The sequence below is a fragment of the Diabrotica undecimpunctata genome, chromosome 2, assembly GCF_040954645.1.
Source record: "Diabrotica undecimpunctata isolate CICGRU chromosome 2, icDiaUnde3, whole genome shotgun sequence".
NCBI lineage: Eukaryota > Metazoa > Arthropoda > Insecta > Coleoptera > Chrysomelidae > Diabrotica > Diabrotica undecimpunctata.
The window spans coordinates 144,957,166-144,975,165 of NC_092804.1; the positions used below are offsets into that span (position 1 = coordinate 144,957,166).

At 32.5% G+C, this 18,000-nt stretch overlaps 1 protein-coding gene across 4 annotated transcripts in view; it reads right to left on the reverse strand.

Annotated features, from left to right (window-relative positions):
* Positions 1–18,000, reverse strand: part of wdb (serine/threonine-protein phosphatase regulatory subunit widerborst) — a 105,286-nt gene that overhangs the window by 40,147 nt on the left and 47,139 nt on the right. For all 4 annotated transcript variants that reach the window (XM_072523651.1, XM_072523650.1, XM_072523653.1 and 1 more), the window contains exon 3: positions 2,469–2,794. In XM_072523651.1, the coding sequence (XP_072379752.1) occupies positions 2,469–2,794 (326 nt within the window). The remainder of the gene's footprint in view (positions 1–2,468; positions 2,795–18,000) is intronic.

An 18,000-nucleotide genomic window follows, 5' to 3' on the forward strand; every position in this document is an offset into this window, starting at 1 on the left:
ATGTTATCCATATTCCTAAGTATTTGTAGGTATCCACACTCTCAATTACAGTATCCTCAACAATCAATTGGATGTTTGCATCTGCTGATTTAGTCATGATCATGCATTTAGTTTTTTTCAAATTCAACCTTAGTTCGTATTCATAACAGCATTCATTAAGTCGTTGTATTGCGTTTTGTAAACCATTGTTTTTATCAGTCATTATTACTGTATCGTCTGCAAAACGCAAGTTATTCAAAACTTCTCCATTGATAGATATACCTTCTATTGAATCTGAGAGCGCTTCTTTAAATACCGCTTCACTGTAGATATTAAAGGTTCACTGTAGATATTAAACCCAAAAAGGGCTCGACAGCAATATATATGTAGGGCATATACAGAAAACCTCTCAGGCGGCAGTCTAGAAAGATCTCTCCTGCCAAACGACTCCTTTATCTACAATTATTGGTTGAAAAGTGATCTTTGGCTACAGCAGAATAAAATATTAAATGTTATATGAGGTTTGTTAAAGGTGAAACTACTACACTGAGGAGTAAATGGTTAGTATGGGTCTGGGTGGTAATTCACCTGGCCGAAGAGTGGATGCTTCAAAAACCTGAGAAACGCCCATCCCTGCACATACAATGAACCATCATGCGGAGGACTCTTCTATCAAGTTCTATTCACACCTACTCGTGATACTCCCTGAATGAAGCTAAAGGAAAAGAACACAAGACGAGTCTCCAGCTTCGTAACTGGATCTCCTCGACTAAGGTATAGTAACCCTAACAGAAAAATCCCTGGTCCTTTAAGTTGGGGGTTGTAGAAATGGAAAATGAATTAAAAGAAAACAGCAGAAATGCAGAATATAGAAAAATTATAAAAAGAACATTAGAAAATCGACAAAAGCTTGAAGATAACAAAGAAAAAGAACCACATATCGGCGAATGCAACAACGACACAGAATAAGAATATAAGAGATTAAGAAAGGAAGAGAAAAAATACACTGAAGAAAATAAAGAGAAAACACAGAATGGGATTTTCGTAAACTACAAAAATTGAACAAAACGACAAAAACTACAAAATTCTTCCAAAAATTGAACAAGAATAGATGGGATTTTAAACCAAGAACAGGAATTTCTTTAGGGAAAAATTCGAAGAGAATAGCGATGAATTGACGAAATTGAACTGGATTATCGAGACAAAAGAGAAACAAACCCACTTTCAGTAGCCGAAGTGAAAGCAGCTGTCAAAAAATTAAAAAACAATAACTCACCTGGATCAGAGACTATTAGTGCAGAACTGATAAAAGAAGGCGGAGACTCATAATTCAGCGCAATGGAGGAACTACTGAGCAAATGGAAAAATAAACAACTTCCACTGAAACGGGAACATCGGAATAATCGTGCCATTACACAAAAAGGGAGACCAACTCCAATGTAGAAATTATCGAGCAATTCAACAGCAGAAATCAACAATAGATTAAATCTTTACACTGAGGCAAATCATAGAAAAAACTGGTGAATTTGATATAGACCCGCACTACTTCTTCATTGACTTTGAGAGTGTCTATATTAATATCAATCGAAGATTCCTGATCCAAACACTAAAAGAGTTTAGAATACCAACGCAACTGATTACGATTATTAAAGAAACAAAAATCAGAATCCAAAATTAATTAACAGATACAATCTCTACTAAGAGAGGATTAAGTCAAGGAGACGACCTATCCTGTATCATCTTTAACATCACCGTAGAAAAAATCAAGAGAGAATCAACAGTCAACAGGGGAAGAATAATAACAAAAAGTGTACAAATAATAGCAGTTGGTGATGATGTTGATATCATAGATAGAAGCAGAAGGGATATGATAGGTGAGGTAAAAACTTTAAAACTGGAAGCTTAAAGTCCATAGATCGTAATGGCGAAAGATCTGAGAACAGACCAAGACGCACAAAGGGTCGTTGTGCTACTGATGATGATGAAAGGTTGAATTACTAAAACTATGCGTTGCTATAATCAACTTTTCATTTACAATGGCAGACAACAGGAAAATTGGGAAAAGTGTGTGCGATTAATTTCCAATAATGAGCAGAGTAGAACACTGAATTATTTTTAATTTAAAATGTGATAATGTCTATGAATTGCTTAGAATTTGTATCTTTAACTTGTGTCAATTTATTTTTATTAATCTCTCATACATAAAGATTTAAATGGTTTTAAAACGTCAAAATAAACGTATTTTCAACTGAAATTGTAGTTAATTCCCATTAAAGATAGTAAATAAAGCAGATTGAAGTACAAACTAACACGAAAAATAATTTTATAGCAAAAGCAGTATCAACTGTTAAATTGAGTGTAGTTTTTTTGTTTTATTGTGCACATATTGAGACGTAAATCAAGAAGATGGAAAATAATAAATATTTGTATACGTAAAGATAGTTTTTTTGTTACTGCTTATAGAATTATTAGAAAATAAAAATAATTACCTCAAAAATATATTATTAATTTGTTTTCGAATGAAGGCTCGAAGGCCTAAAAATTTTCCATATATACGATGCAATACTGTCTTAAGAAAATCTCGCTCCCTTGGATCTTCTGAATCAAACAATTCTAGCAGCTGCAGAACAAATTTCTGGTCAATCACACGTTTTCCTATTGTCGGTTGAAAGTCTGAACTCTCTAAGAATCTTAGAAAAAATTCATAAACCAATTGGAGATGAGGCCAGCTCGCTTCCAATGTAGGATCATCTTCTTCTGGATCAAAGTCAGGATTTTCACTTGGAGGTAATGTCCGAAATAGGTTTGCAGATATCTAAAAATATATTAAGATTTAGTACTTTGGCATACATTTTATGTAATAATCAATGTCTATAGGTAATATCTAATAATTATATAAATGGCTAACTGTATTTCTCAACTATTAAAAGATTACTTCGTCTACATTCATAGAGTAATACCCTACATAAAGTTTCACCCATACAAAATAAAAATTAGTTAAAGATTTGTTAGATGACGATTTTGATAGAACAGTAGAATTTGCTGACAGAATAAAATAAATTAATTTTACATATTGTGGGGACATATATATTCCACCGAATTTCAAAAAATCTGTTGGTATCTATTTGTCCCAAAAGTCCAAGTTATTTGAACGCATCCGTATTTTTGGATAATCCTTATTAATTACCTATTAATATGCAACCAAACATATCGCATCTACAACCTAGAAGTGTTAACAAAAACAAGTGCTCAGTACCTCGTAAAAAAATATAATTTTAGTAAATAAAAGTGTCTGCTCTGTTTTTAATAGATTTTATATAATTTAGTTGCCGATTAACAAGGGAAAGTGATATAGTATTGTTTAATTTCAATATAGTTTTCATCGATTTTACCATAATTTCTAAGCGAAACTCTATGGTCCCAGTAGTAGGTAGTGTACACCGGGTCGTATTTATACCATTCGTATTAATTGGTTGCAGACTTACTTTGGCAAGAAGACGTTTTCCTAACTCAAAAAGAACTTCAAAAATAAATTGAAAAGCTCTCAGATATTTCTGGAAATGAAGCCGAGTAAGAACCTCATGCTGCCTCAAGAGTCTGATTATGAACCTAGTAAAGATTCTACCTCAGATTCTGATGAAATAAACATATAATCCAGATCACACAAAGAAATTTCTAAATATGAGTCCGAAAGAGATGAATTGACTACATTTATCACAATATACCAAATACAGACTTTTGTCTGAAAAAAGAAATTCCTACCCAGAGAGGAGGGACAACAATGCTAAATATCGATAGAAGTTTCCATCTTGTTTGATTGGCCAAGACCCAATTGCTTGGAGAGAGATTCTTATACGTAGACTTGTCGTCGGGCTACTGATAGTATTCAAAAATTAGGGCGATGAAATATATTAATTTAGAAGGTACAATTTTTTTCAAACGACGCTTTTAAAAATCAATTTACATTTCAAATGTGTTTTTACCACATGATTACATGTTAAACGTAATAAATGACAATGGTGAAATGCTAATAACAACATTTACATGCAGTGGGTGACCAAATTATTAGGGATACTCGGATATTCGTATTTTCTAGTTTTAATTATTTTAAGTAAAAAAATTGGTGTTCATAAGTTTTTTTTGTTTATTATTTTTTTCAACCCTGTCCGCTGCACAGGGTTGAAAAAAAAACATGTATTTTTGAATTTTATCCAAAAAAACATGTTTTTTTGTTTTTAAATTTTATGTTTTAAACAAATAAAACTTAAATCGCTCCGCCGATGTGAGGCTGCGCCGGTTAATCCCCGAAATAAGAAAACCAATTGCAATGAGAAATTATTGGCCTGGGGAACACTAAATTCGCATTGCAAGTTGGCTACTGTACTGCAATAACGTCTACTGTAAGAAGTTATTTTGTGATGTTTGGTGCTTTTTTGAAAAATGTCGTCTACACGAAGAAAGAAAAATCCCATTTGGACATATTTTGATGTTGTTAAAGATAATAACAAAAATCAGTGACTGCTTAATGTAAAAAATGTAAAGTTATTATGGCTGGAATAGTGCTGCGTACGAAGAAACATATTCAAAAATGTGTTCCATCTGGAAATTCTCAGCTACCAATGTCACCGAAAAACATTCAAGGGACGCTTATCCATATAATACAGGAACTTTGAATTTAAAATTTTTATTTTTTCGGTATTACGGTGTTGTTTTTAACGATGGTACCTGGTAATAAATTGTGTTAGTAAAAAAGTAAATGAAATGTTAACTAAAAGTGTAAAACCGTTTCAAAGAGTTAAATAAAAATTATAAATGACTTCGCTTATCGGCTAATTGCCTTGACAAAATGCTGATTAAATAAATGATTATTGGATAAAGTGACAATTAAATAACACATTACGTATATAGGTAGTGAGTTGATTAAAAAAGCAAATATAGTATAGAACATATTTAAAAATAGTATGCTTCATAAATTATATATTTATACGAGACTTCCTTTATTTACTTTTTAAATCAAGTTTATAGCTTTCAATTAGAATCCAATATAATCGTTTCTTTATTGTCTCGCCTTTCGATTGTTTGGAAGAAGTTTGAATTGGAAAAAAGTAACATCGAATATTATGTCAATTCAGAAAAAGGGATCCAAAAATACCCCTAACATTATAGATAAATTGTAATTGTATGTAAGATTGGTCGTTTTTTCTTAGATTATTTAAAACTAAGTTGAAGAAGTATCATAAACGACACAAGCAAGAAAACAAACAAGTTGTTGGTGTGTTTTTGCATATTAGTCCAGTTACTGTGGCATTTTCCCTTTAAATTTTTTATAACTGCACCGATTTATCTGAAATTTTTACAGTAGGTAGTAAATTACTGAAAAAACATAAGTTATATGGTGTCGATGTGTGCTTCTACCCCTGGGGTGGTTGGCACCCCATCTAGGAGGTTGAACTTTTTATACTCAAAATAACCCAGGGAATTGATATAGAATCAAATTTTAAACAAAAAATGTCATATAAATTTTTTTCGCTAAATTAATACTTTTTGAGTTATACGCACTTGAAAAAGTAAACTTTTCGCAAAAAAGAACATGTTTTCCAATGATTTTGTACGAATAACTCAAAAACAAAGCGTTTTATGGAAAAATCTATATAAAGCAAAAAAAAGCTTATAAAAAAAAACAAAGAGAATGTTTTTTCATTAAGTTTTATAACTACAATATTAAGCGATTTATAATTGTTTGAAGATGACTTTTTGTTTTTGGGATACTATACTCGATGCATTTAACATCACATATCGGAAAATGGACATCTTTTTTGATAAAAACTCATACAACACTTTTTAAAGAGCTAGAAAAAACCTTTAAAATGAGCTATGTTAAAAGCCATTTCGATTAAAACAAAGCGAAATACGAAGGAAAGAATTTGAACTACTCTAGCGTTTTAAAAAAAAACGAGCAGTATAAGTAACCTTATTTCGATCAGAATTGAAATTAAACGTATATCTTCTACAGTTCATTTTATTTTAGTGTTATTTATAAGTTTTAAAAGTTTAGCCTGTTTAAAATGAGTATTTTTTTAAAAAATCATGTTTAAATTAAAAAATCTTTTTTTTTAATTATCTAAAAATTTACATTTTTTTAAAATAAATCTAAAACTATAAGAGATACGTGAAAAATGGTTCTATACCAAAATGTAGTTTTTTTCTTAACAAAAATTTTGATTTTTATATTTTTGTTGTAGCTCGAAAAATTATAGAGATATAGCCAATTGAAGTTTGAGATACAGCGGCTGACACACCTGTAATCAGCACTTTGGCCCTTTACTATTTAAAAAGAAAGAATTTTAACATATTTTAATCTACTTAGTCTTGTAGCTTTTGAAATTACCTTCAAAATATTTTTTTAATGGACACTGTAGCTTAAAAATTAACGGAGGTATTCTAAAAAAATTTTGGAACATGTTATTTATATTTTGGAGCATCAACTTATTTTCTGTATATATAAATGCTTTATTCAAGTATATTCGAAAAACTGGTAACAGACACACTAACACTCACACAAATATGTATATAATACATACATACAAACATACATATATATGTTATGTATATAATATAGGCACCTCTAAACTGAACATTTGCTTCAGAGAACTAACGAACACAGAGAACCGACACTCCTTTGAAGTTGCGTGGGCAAGCCGCCAATGAGTGCCAATGACAGGAGTACTTCAGATCTCGAAGAAATTTTAGAAGCTGGGAGATACTGTACAATTTTGCTGTATGGCCTTGCCAAAGACACCCACATGAACAAAATGAATAAGGTCAAAGATTATTCATCATTACTTGAACAAATGCGATACGAAACGTTTATTAAAGCCACAACGAAAAATAGTGCAGTTAGATTATCATTTCTTGTACCAACTGTAAGTGCCCTGAATGAGCATATCAAAAGAGTTTATTTACAAACTCAGATATGGCTTGGAAACAAAGAGATTGATATAACGGATTGGGGATGGTTCAAGAATGATGATATTTTACAACCAATAAAAATGACAAGTTCACCTGCACCAGAAGAACTATTGAAACTGATTTTTTGCAATTGCAAAAAGGGTTGCGGCTCAGCGTGTGGCTGTCGTACACTAGGTCTATTTTGCAGTGCTACGTGTGGAACATGCTCTGGCGACAATTGTCAAAACTGTACTGCAATAGACGAAGAGGTGGAGTTAGAACACGACGAGAATGACGTTTCAGATAATGAATAATTTGATATATTGTAAATAATTTTTATTTTTGTAAATATATTTTGTATACTTTCTAATGTAAAGTATTTTCATGCATAATTTTTTACAATAAAAACAGCATGAGTATACTTAATTTTTTTATTTAGACATTTACCAAAGGGGAATTTGTTTCGTGAGCATAGAGGTGGTTTTTAAGGGTTGAAAATAAGCAACCAATCAAAAAATATTTTATTGATAAGAAAGGAATTTTTAAATATAAATGTACATTAAAAACTTTTGAAGTTGTTTAAAAAGATTTTTTTTATATATTTTGACATAGGGGGTAGTTTTTAAGGGTTGAAGTGATGCAATCAACCAAAATTATTTTATATAAGCAGAGAATTATATTGTAGATGATATAAATGCACTACAAAAGCGTTTGAACCTGTTAAACGATTTTTTACAATTATTATTATTAAAAGGGGTGGTTTTTAAGATTATTTAAGGGTTGAGAATGTACACAATATCCATTAATATAATTGACAATATTTCAATTACCTAATTTAACACGATTTAAATCCATAAAATGCTTTAATATAAATTTTTTTCATTATTTTCAATAAGGGGTGATTTCACCCCTTAAAAATAAAAAGCTCACCTATTGCATATATAACTTTTAAAGAGGGAGGTAAGATAAGCCTAATTCCAAATTATTAGCAAAATCGATTCAGTTATAAAAAATTTAGAGGTATTGACCTCTTTTCCTCCACAGTGACTGGAGTATATTTCTGGTTCCCAACAGCAGAACAAAACAACAAAAAAGATCTTGCACGATGTATCTTGATTAAACGCTAAAGAAGTGAATTAACAGTTAAACTAGCGGCTAGACTCTAGCATTGAAGGTGAAAAAGAAACACTTCACTATTCGAATTGCTCTTATCCTCTGCCAAGATGTGATAGCTGAATATCAAGACGACTAATAGTACAACAAATGAGAGCAAAAATAGGATATTACCCCCGAGTTCTATCCTAATGCATCGATTTTGATGAAATTTTGGGAATGGGCTCCACTTACTTCCTAATTCAAAGTCTACCTTATGCCGATAAATGCTTACTCTTTTTTATGGGTGAAAACTACCCCTTATTACCAATATTGAATAAAAGTAGTTGTAACGTAAATCAAAGTACTTAATAGGCTTTAAATCGTTTGATGAAGTTAAATAAAGATCTTTTTATATTTTAAGACATTACTGTTGGTTGGCTGAATAATTTAACCATTACAAACCACCTTTGATAACAAAATATGTAAAAAAGCGATTTATTAATATTTTAAATTAATTTAATATCTAATTTAAATTGATTTTATATCGGTATTTTGGGTCAATGTTATTTTTCGTTTTTTCATTTTTCAGCCTTTAAAAACAACCCCGATCTTTATTAAAAAAAAAATAAATAAAAATACATTTGGACATATCATTTATGTATCCCTTTATTTACATGTCATTGATACTTTTTTGTCATTTACATAAATGACAATAAAAATATTTATAAATTACAATAAAAATATCTTTTTGTAATTTTACATCCCTTAAAGCTACCCCCATGATGGAAAATATAAAAGTAGAGAAAAACTGTAGCTAGGTGCTCTAAAATTGGAAAAAAAGTTGTTTGGTTTTTTTACAATAAGTCCGTTCATTTTAAAGATACATTATCCATTCAAAAACCATGGTAAAGGAAATTTGAAGGACTCTAAAAGCACATTGATCACATCAATTCAAAATCTTTAGTTTTTAAAAGGTACAGGGTTAAAGGGCACATGAAAGGTGATACTCGCGCTATCAACCTAACTTAGTAGTGCTATCTCTGATAGTTTTTTGCTGCAGTAATGAAAAAAATCAAAATATTTGTCAAAAAAACTCTTATCAGATAAGAAAACATTTTCTTTCTTATTATCTTATCTTTTTCGGGTTACACGGAGAAAAAGGCAGAGTTTAAAAATAATTTAAAAATGCACTCTATAATTTGAGTTTTTTTGCGTTTTTAACCCTGCGGTGGTAGTGCCGGGTCTGTGAAACCCGAACCTACCTTTAACTGCACAGAACTTCGTTGGCAATAGCGCTGTGAACAAAACAATCCAGCTATGTTTCTATCTTATCTTCTCCGGCAGTACAACTCAGGCGTTTGAACAGGGTACTACAATCTTCTGTTTTTTCTAAAGTGGATAATTCGGGTTCAGGAGACCCGGCGCTACCAAATCAGTTAGTAATTTTTTGGTGAGTATTTTAACTTTTATTTGTTTATTTACTGTTACAACTTGATTAAATAGTGTGCTATATACTTGAATAATTTCTTTACATTGTATTTTATATTTTATTTTATTATCCCGGTTTTTTATAGCGTTCTCCGCCTTCCGGTTCCCAGTTTCCAGCTACGTCGGTCATTCCATTCGCCAGGGTGAAGGTTTCTTTCCGACATTGCCTTCTGAATGCCGCCCAGCCAGGATTGTTTTGGCCTTCCTCTCTTCCTTCTTTCCCTTGGCGTCCATTTTAAAATTTGGTTTGGCAGCCTGTCGTCGTCCATTCTTTTCACATGACCATACCAGATCAGTTGTCTCCTTTGAATTTCGTCAATGATGGTTGACTTGACTCCCATTATATTTCTGATATGGTCATTTCGTATTCTATCAAGCCTTGATTTTCTAGCTGATCTTCTCCAGAAGTCCATTTCCAATGCAAGTAGGCGTCGCTCAAGGGATTTAGTAAGTTGCCATGTTTCGCATCCATAGAGCACTATACTTTTAAAGATGGAGTTAAAGAGGAGATGCTTTCTTTGATTTGATAGTTCTTTTGACCATAGCATTGGGTTTAGGCATCCTATCACCCTTTTTCCTTAAACGATTCTTTGCTCTATCTCTTTTTCGGTGCGCCCACTCTTGTTGATTGTTGTTCCCAAATATATATATTCCTCACATTGTATTTTATAACTTATGACAATAACTATTTGCAGATAATGGATTTCGAGGCCCAGCAAGCCAGACTTCTTCGTCTACTGGAAGAAGTACAATCTGACAGTGAAATAGAGATTGATTCAGAAGATGATTTTTCGGAGACCGACAACTTCAGCCATTGCAAAGTCCAATCTGAGTCATCGAATACCGAACAGGATGCTTCTTCTTCCAATTCTGGTGATGAAAGTTGTGAACCGGAAAACACGTGGGGCAGTGTGGTGGAAACAGTTTGGCTTCGACAAGAGAAAAAACCCTTAGGACGGATATATTTACTTATTTACCTGGAGTTAGAGTGGTGAAACAGGCAAAAACTCCTGCACAATGCTGGAGTTGATTTATTTCCGACAGTATGCTAGATACAATAGTTGAATTTACAAACAAATTTATTGAAAATGTTACATACACCCGAGAAAGATTGGCACGACCCACAGGTAAAACTGAAATAAAGGCTTTATTGGAACTTTTATATTTGGCAGGATGTTTAAAAGGCGCAAGACTAAATCTTGAAGAACTGTGGGATAGTAAAGGGTGTGGAGTATAAATGTGCTGGTTGACAATGTCCCTGAGAAGGTTTCGTTTTTTGCTTCATATGTTACGTTTTGATGATAGGGAAACACGAGATATACGAAAAGCCCTAGATAAACTTGCTCGGATAAGAATTATACCAAAGACCATTATACAGTTGGAAGTTGCGTTACGATTGATGAAAGATTGGGGGCATTTAGGGGACGATGTAGTTTCCGCCAATACTTAGCAAAAAAGCCTAATAAATACGGCCTTAAGATATTTGCGCTAGTAGACTCGAAGATGTGTTACACTAAAAACCTAGAGGTTTCGTCGGCGAGCAACCAAATTTGCAATTTAGAGTAAAAAATGATTCAAAAAGTATTGTGGAGCGTCTGATAACGTCAATTTCCGAAATGTCATGAAATATTACTTGTGACAACTGGTTTACAACGTTACCACTTATAAATGATCTTTTGAACACACATACATTAACTTATGTAAGCACAATCAGGAAAAATAAACGTGGCATTCCTTTGGTGCTTAAAAATATAGTCTAGACCTCTTCTATCCAGTATGTTTGGATTTCAAAAAGATATTACTCTTGTGTCTTATACTCCAAAACAAAATAAATATGTTTTGTTAGTCTCTAGTCTACATCACGACATAATTGATGAAGATTCCGGGAATCAATATACACCACAAATTGTCACATTTTATAATAAGACAAGAGGTGGAGTTGATACACTGGACCAATTTTGTTCATTGTACAATGTGGCACGTAATACGAATAGGTGACTCATGGTAATATTTTATTCAACTATAAACATAGCAGGTGTAAATGCACAAATTGTATACAATTGTAACAACCCTGATACCAGTATGAAATGTCGACACTTTTGAAAAACTATTGCCCTGTCATTATTAGACGAGCACTTAAAAAGAAGATCATCAGCTCAAAATGTACCACTGCAAGTAAGATACAGGCGTCAAGAAGTTGCAAATACTAGAATTCTAGAGAAAATTTGCCAGATATACCTACTGGACAAAGAAAAGGTGTAAAAATGACAATAAGTCAAACTACTATTGTAAAAAGTGCCATGCATTTTTATGCCTCAAACATGTTAATATTGTGATGAATGTTCAAATTAATCGTTTATTTTATCATTTTTAGTTTGTTTCAGCATTACTTTTTATGTTTCTTTAAAATAAATATCTCATGTTTCATTAGTAGTTAAATAATTTTTTTTATTACCTACTTAATAAACGTTTTTTTTTGTACCAAAATGTAGGGTTGTAAGGAAATGCCCAAAAAATATTAAAATAATGTATTATTCAATATCATATTTACATATACGTATTTATAAGAAGATAGTTAGGTAATAAAGGCACAGAAAATATTTAAAAATAGACAAAAATATATATTTATATATAGGGTCTGGTGAACCCGACGCTATCAAATTTGTATTCAAAAGAGGCGCTACCACCGCAGGGTTAATATTTATGCTCCAGTCTTATGCACGGAACGCTTTCCCGAAAGAAGAACACCGTCTTATGTAACTTTTGCTACGATTGAGGAAAAGGTGTGACAAGGTTCATTAATCCACATGTGTCTATAAGGTCCGTTGCTGCAGAAACTGGAGTATCTTCAATTACAGTTCAAAGGATTCTAAAAAACCACATTACTATCCATTTAAACTGTGTTTGACTAACCTCCATCGCCATAGTGCAAGTGATGATTTAAGACACTTATGACTTTTTAAATAGAATTTTCTGGAGTGATGAAGCTCGTTTCCATAATAATGGCATTGTAAATCGCCATTAATCTCATTATTAGTCAGTTCAAAATCTGCACTGGATAAGAAAAACTCGCTTTCAAACTAGATAGAGAATGAATGTTTGGTGTGGGTTATTTAATGGGTTTTAAGAAGGTCTATAGTTTTTTAACGAATATTTAAATGGTCAGAGATATCTGAATTTTCTGAAAAATGAGCTAGCTTTGTTACGGGAGAATATTCATTTACGCGAAACAGAAGTTATGTTATGGTAACAAGATGGCGCACCCCCGCATAAAAGCGGTATCGTAATCAATTACCTTTAAGTCATATTTCCAAACAAATGGATTGGAACTAACGGACCCGTCCGATGGCCTCCAAGATCGCCCGTGCTATCACCCTTAGAGTTTTTAAAAGGGGTATATTTAAAAGGAATTGTTTATAACGACCAACTTACAGATGTATACGATTTAAAAACTAAAATTAGACAAGCGTGTATCCTAATTACGCCAGGGATGATACATTCGTGTACACGGGAACTGCTTAGAGGGTTTTACACTTGTGTTAAAGCAGTAGGTCATTAACACCCCCTACAAAATTACTTCACATTTTGAATGTTAGTGATTATTCTTGAAAACAAACATTAAATTGAAAAATTAAATATGTAGTGCATTTATTTAAATTAACACCCTCATTGTGGTACACCGTTGATTTCGGGATAAAAAACTGCTTCATCTGACCTATCCTTCACCTGCCTGATCCATTTAATTTTTTTTCATTGTAATGACGTCACAGAAGATAGTATTTTAGGACCAATTCACATTTCCCAATTTTCAAATGAAAATATTCATTACTTTCTGAATTTAAGGCTGTTAAAATCATCTTAGAACACCTTGTTTAGAAACAAAATACATATAGGCGAGAATGTGTGTCTGCTGAGGAGCGAATATTGATAACGTTTAACTAAGTGTTTAGTTAATATCTTACAAATTAATTATGATAAATGTTTAATTACTATTTAATAAAAGTTAATAGATCAAAAATTAATAAACATAGACGAAGAAAAATAATAAAATAAATATTTATATATAAAGTTAAATTTTCTTCCAATTTCCGTCCATGCTTTGTCTATAACATTCTTTCTTTGATTTGATACTTGAATAGGTAACATTAGTAAAATAGTACAGTTCATAGTATTTTTTAAATCACCGATAAATTCTGTATTTACTGTATCCATTACACAGCCCAACAAAAAAAAATTTTTGTCTTGCTGCCGAAAAAAAATTAACTGTTTTTGGTTCATTCATCTGTGCTGATTCCAAAAATACAAACCTTTTCTTTGTATCAGCTCTAGTTTTCGAGATATAACATACTCATCAAATACTTAAATATTGTTACATTTCTTTATATTCCACCACTATAACTGCAATATGTTTATAAACCAACTTAACAAATACTAATACAAATACATACTAATGACTTCTAATTACAGTGTACTTTTTTTAAATGCCCATAACTTGAAATTAGCGCTAATTGCTTTTTAACTGTTGTCCGATACGTAAATAGTATTTTCTCTGAAACGGCCTTAATAAATTTCTATAAAGTCAACTGCGTTCTATTGTAAAATTTAGTTTGAACTTGAGTTTCGTTGCAAGAGTTTGTTTTTGATAACTGAAAACCATGGCTTCTACAAGCAGGCGTTGCTGTGTGAATAACCCGGACGTTTTTTGCTACAAATGTGGCGAGTACATTGTAAAGACAAGTAGAAAACCAGTTTGTGATTTTATAAAAAGGGCATATCAAGCCTATTTTGGTGTTCATTTAGGAGATCAAGATAAATCCTGGGCTCCACATGTAGTGTGCAAAACTTTTCTGGAAAACTTGCAACAGTGGACAAAAGGACAACAAAAATGTTTAAAGTTTGGTGTACCAATGGTATGGAGGGGGAACCAAAAAATCATTTTGACGATTGCTATTTCTGTCTTGTAAATATAAAGGGCATTAATCGTAACAATCGACATATGTGGACATATCCTAACCTGGATTCAGCAATAAGACCAATTCCACATCAGCTTGAATAATTACCCATTCCAATATTTAGCTGTCTATCTACGTTACCAGAGGATAATGTCAAAACGTTATCTGACGAATTGCAGACTAATAGATTTGAGGAAGACGACAGTGATTTTGAAGAGAAGTCAACACGTCCTGAACTCTTTACTCAGAAAGAGCTGAGTGATCAGAGATTTAAACCTTCCAAAGGATTCTTCCGAGTTGCTTGCCTCCAGACTAAAGCAAAAGAATCTTCTTCACCCAGACACCAAAATTACATACTACCGTAACAAAGAAAAAGATCTTGTTTTTTTTTCTCAGCAAAATGATATCGTTTTTTGTAATAATATTAAAAGACTGTTAGACAAAATGGGTGTATCGGAATATACACCAGATCACTGGCGTCTTTTTATCGACAGTCCCAAACGAAGTTTAAAGTGTTTACATAATGGCAACAAATATGGAAGTATACCAATTGGGCATTCTACAAAAATGAAAGAAGAATATAAAACAATTTCGCTGGTGCTAAAATACAAAATATCCTTGTTTCCTGTGTCTTTGGGATAGCAGGGCTAAGGACCAACACTGGAGTAGAAGGAAATGGCATCCCAGAGATGCTTTAGTTCAAGGAGAAGCTAATGTAGTTAACGAAGCATTGGTCGACCGAGAGAAAATAATATTACCTCAGTTACATATTAAACTAGGGCTGATGAAACAATTTGTAAAGGTCCTAGATCCTAAAGGTCAATTTTAACAAAAACGGTTGTCATATGAGTATTAAAATTCATTACCTCCACAGCCACGTAGACCGTTTCCCAGAAAATCTTGGTGACCTTAGTAAAGAACAAGGGGAACGCTTCCACCAAGACATCAAAGCGATGGAAGAGATGTATCAGGGGAGATGGGACACTCACATAATGGCGAATTACTGCTGGAGTCTTTAAAGGGACCGTCCTTTTAAAGCCTTTGCAAGAAAATCATATAAAAGGAAGTTTTAAGGTGACGCTGAGTAGCAGATTTGTGCTGCGATGTTGGTTAGGTTAGATGAAAAGTTAAGTTTTTTTGACAGATATTTGTTAAGTACATTGTTGTACAATAAATATCTTACTTTTTATTAGTGTTTTGTTTATTTAATTGGTAGCAGCAATACATATATGTAGCTAGTGCTGCGTTAAATTACCCTATATGTTAGAAATGTGATGTGTTGTATTTCCTGAAAACGATCTGATGGAGCAAATGTGATGGCATTTTTGGATTCAGCAGACCCAAATTACTTAAAAACAGTAAAAAAATTTCCGGCAGCAAATTGTGTGTTTACCAGTGTTATCAATAAAAATCCCAAAATATGAGTAATACTTAATAATTATCGATAATATACAGATAAGACGTCATATTTAAAGATAATATACTGATAAGACGTATTATAGTACCTAACGATAGCTCTAGAATACATGTGCAGACCCTACTGGTTTGTATATGCATTATCATATGCTTCTTATCCATAACGTTCGTTATTGGTTTCGCTTCCTTATTAATGTTCTACTGATCAGGCGATAACCCCAAAACCCGTGAGCGAACTGTCTCAGAAATTTAGAAAATTGAATTCAGAGTGTTATCATTGAACACTGCTCACTGAGATAAAATCTTTGTAAAATGGGCAAAGTGGACGATACAGCACGCAGATTCTACGCAAATGCAGAGGAACCATCCGAACATAGTGTCGATAACTGCAAAGTTTTATTCGCCAACGCCACAAATACCTGAAATATGTATTTTAGAACCTAATCAGGTAACAAACGTAGTTCCAAAACGGATAATAGACTAGATAATGTACGGCATCAAATATCTTTCAGGTCACAATGTGAAAAAATCTATTGAAATCTACAATGTAGAAATATTAAAATAAGAACATTACTGGAAAAGCTGCAATATTTATAAGTATGGACAAATTAAAATGCAATGCAAACAATAAGAATGAAAATCGGTAAATATAATAATCGCGCAAACATCGAAAATAAATAAGGTCCGAGTTTTGGAAAACTGTATAAGTAGACGTGAAATAAAGATATCCATAGCAAGATTGCAATCTTTAATATATTGGCTCTTAAAACTACTACATAATTAACCTCTAAAACAAAATCATTCTCGGAAATTTCGCGACCTCAATATTCGCCTTGAGATAGTTCTTAACCAGTATTTTGCGTTGAATAATAAGCGGCAGAATACCGTATAGTACTTAGACATGGAAACCCCTTATCACCGTTGCTATTCAATTTGGCCTTAGAATATGCAATAAGTAAAATATCGTCTGAGCTATATCGTCTGAATATAGGGGGATTTGCGAATCGAGGATCAAAACTATTGTTGGCCTTTGTTGTGATCTACATGCAGTAGCTCATTCTACAAGAGACCAGAGAGAGGTGTTCACAACTCGAGGAGGAAACAGGTAGTCTGGGTCTTCGAATAAATGAAGAGAAGACCAAATTATACCATAAAATTATAACATTACACATACTTAGGATTTGGCTACATAAATGAGGATGTAGCCCAAAAATATGTTGTGGATGTACACGACAAGAGGGAGATAAATATTAAGTTACGGAACAGTGATCCGGTGAAGTAACGCCAGTTTAAGCAACATGAGGAACTATTTCGCGAAGTTTCAATGACTAACTTGTTTATCCATAACAGGTGCAAAGAGAACATGTCCAGAGCTAGTGCAGAGCGTGAATACAAAGACTATAAATATATGCGTTGCAAAGATACACTTTATGGGTCAGTAATACTTTTGCGGATTAGTAACAGTTTTATGCTGGAAGAAGTCGGTATAGAAATAGATCGAAAAAGATCCAAACATTGAGAAGGGTTACAAGATATGAGACAATTAAAAATTCTTCTAGGGAACTATAACAAAATAGAACTACGTATTGTACAGAAAATATCATAGGAGATCGTCCACTGAAAAAGAACATGAAAAGAAAAAGGAAACACAATATTGGCAATCTCTTCCCTTAATGCGGTACCAGTAACATGAGGATAGGGCGCAAGGGCTGATATTTTAAACTTATTATAACTTATTTTAAAACCACTTAATGCATTATCCCTTGTCTGACACTCTATGACCGTTTCGGACCCATTCATGACGAATTTATTATTTATTTTATTTTTTTATTATTGTTATTTTTTCCAAGAATTAGAATTATTATTTTTTGTCCTTTTCACAGTTTACGTTGGGTTTTAGATGTAGCTGTACTTTAGTCTATTTTCGTTTATGTTAGGTAGTACATTATTTTTGTGTTACCTTTGTAGTTTAGTTTATTTTCGTTATTCAAACGGTTTATGATCTTTTCTGACCCATTCAAGATGAATGTATTGTCATTATCTTATATTAAGTAATAGATATCCCTGGCGGTAGAATTACCAATTTTTTTTCTTTTCACAATTTATGTTGAGTTTCAGATAC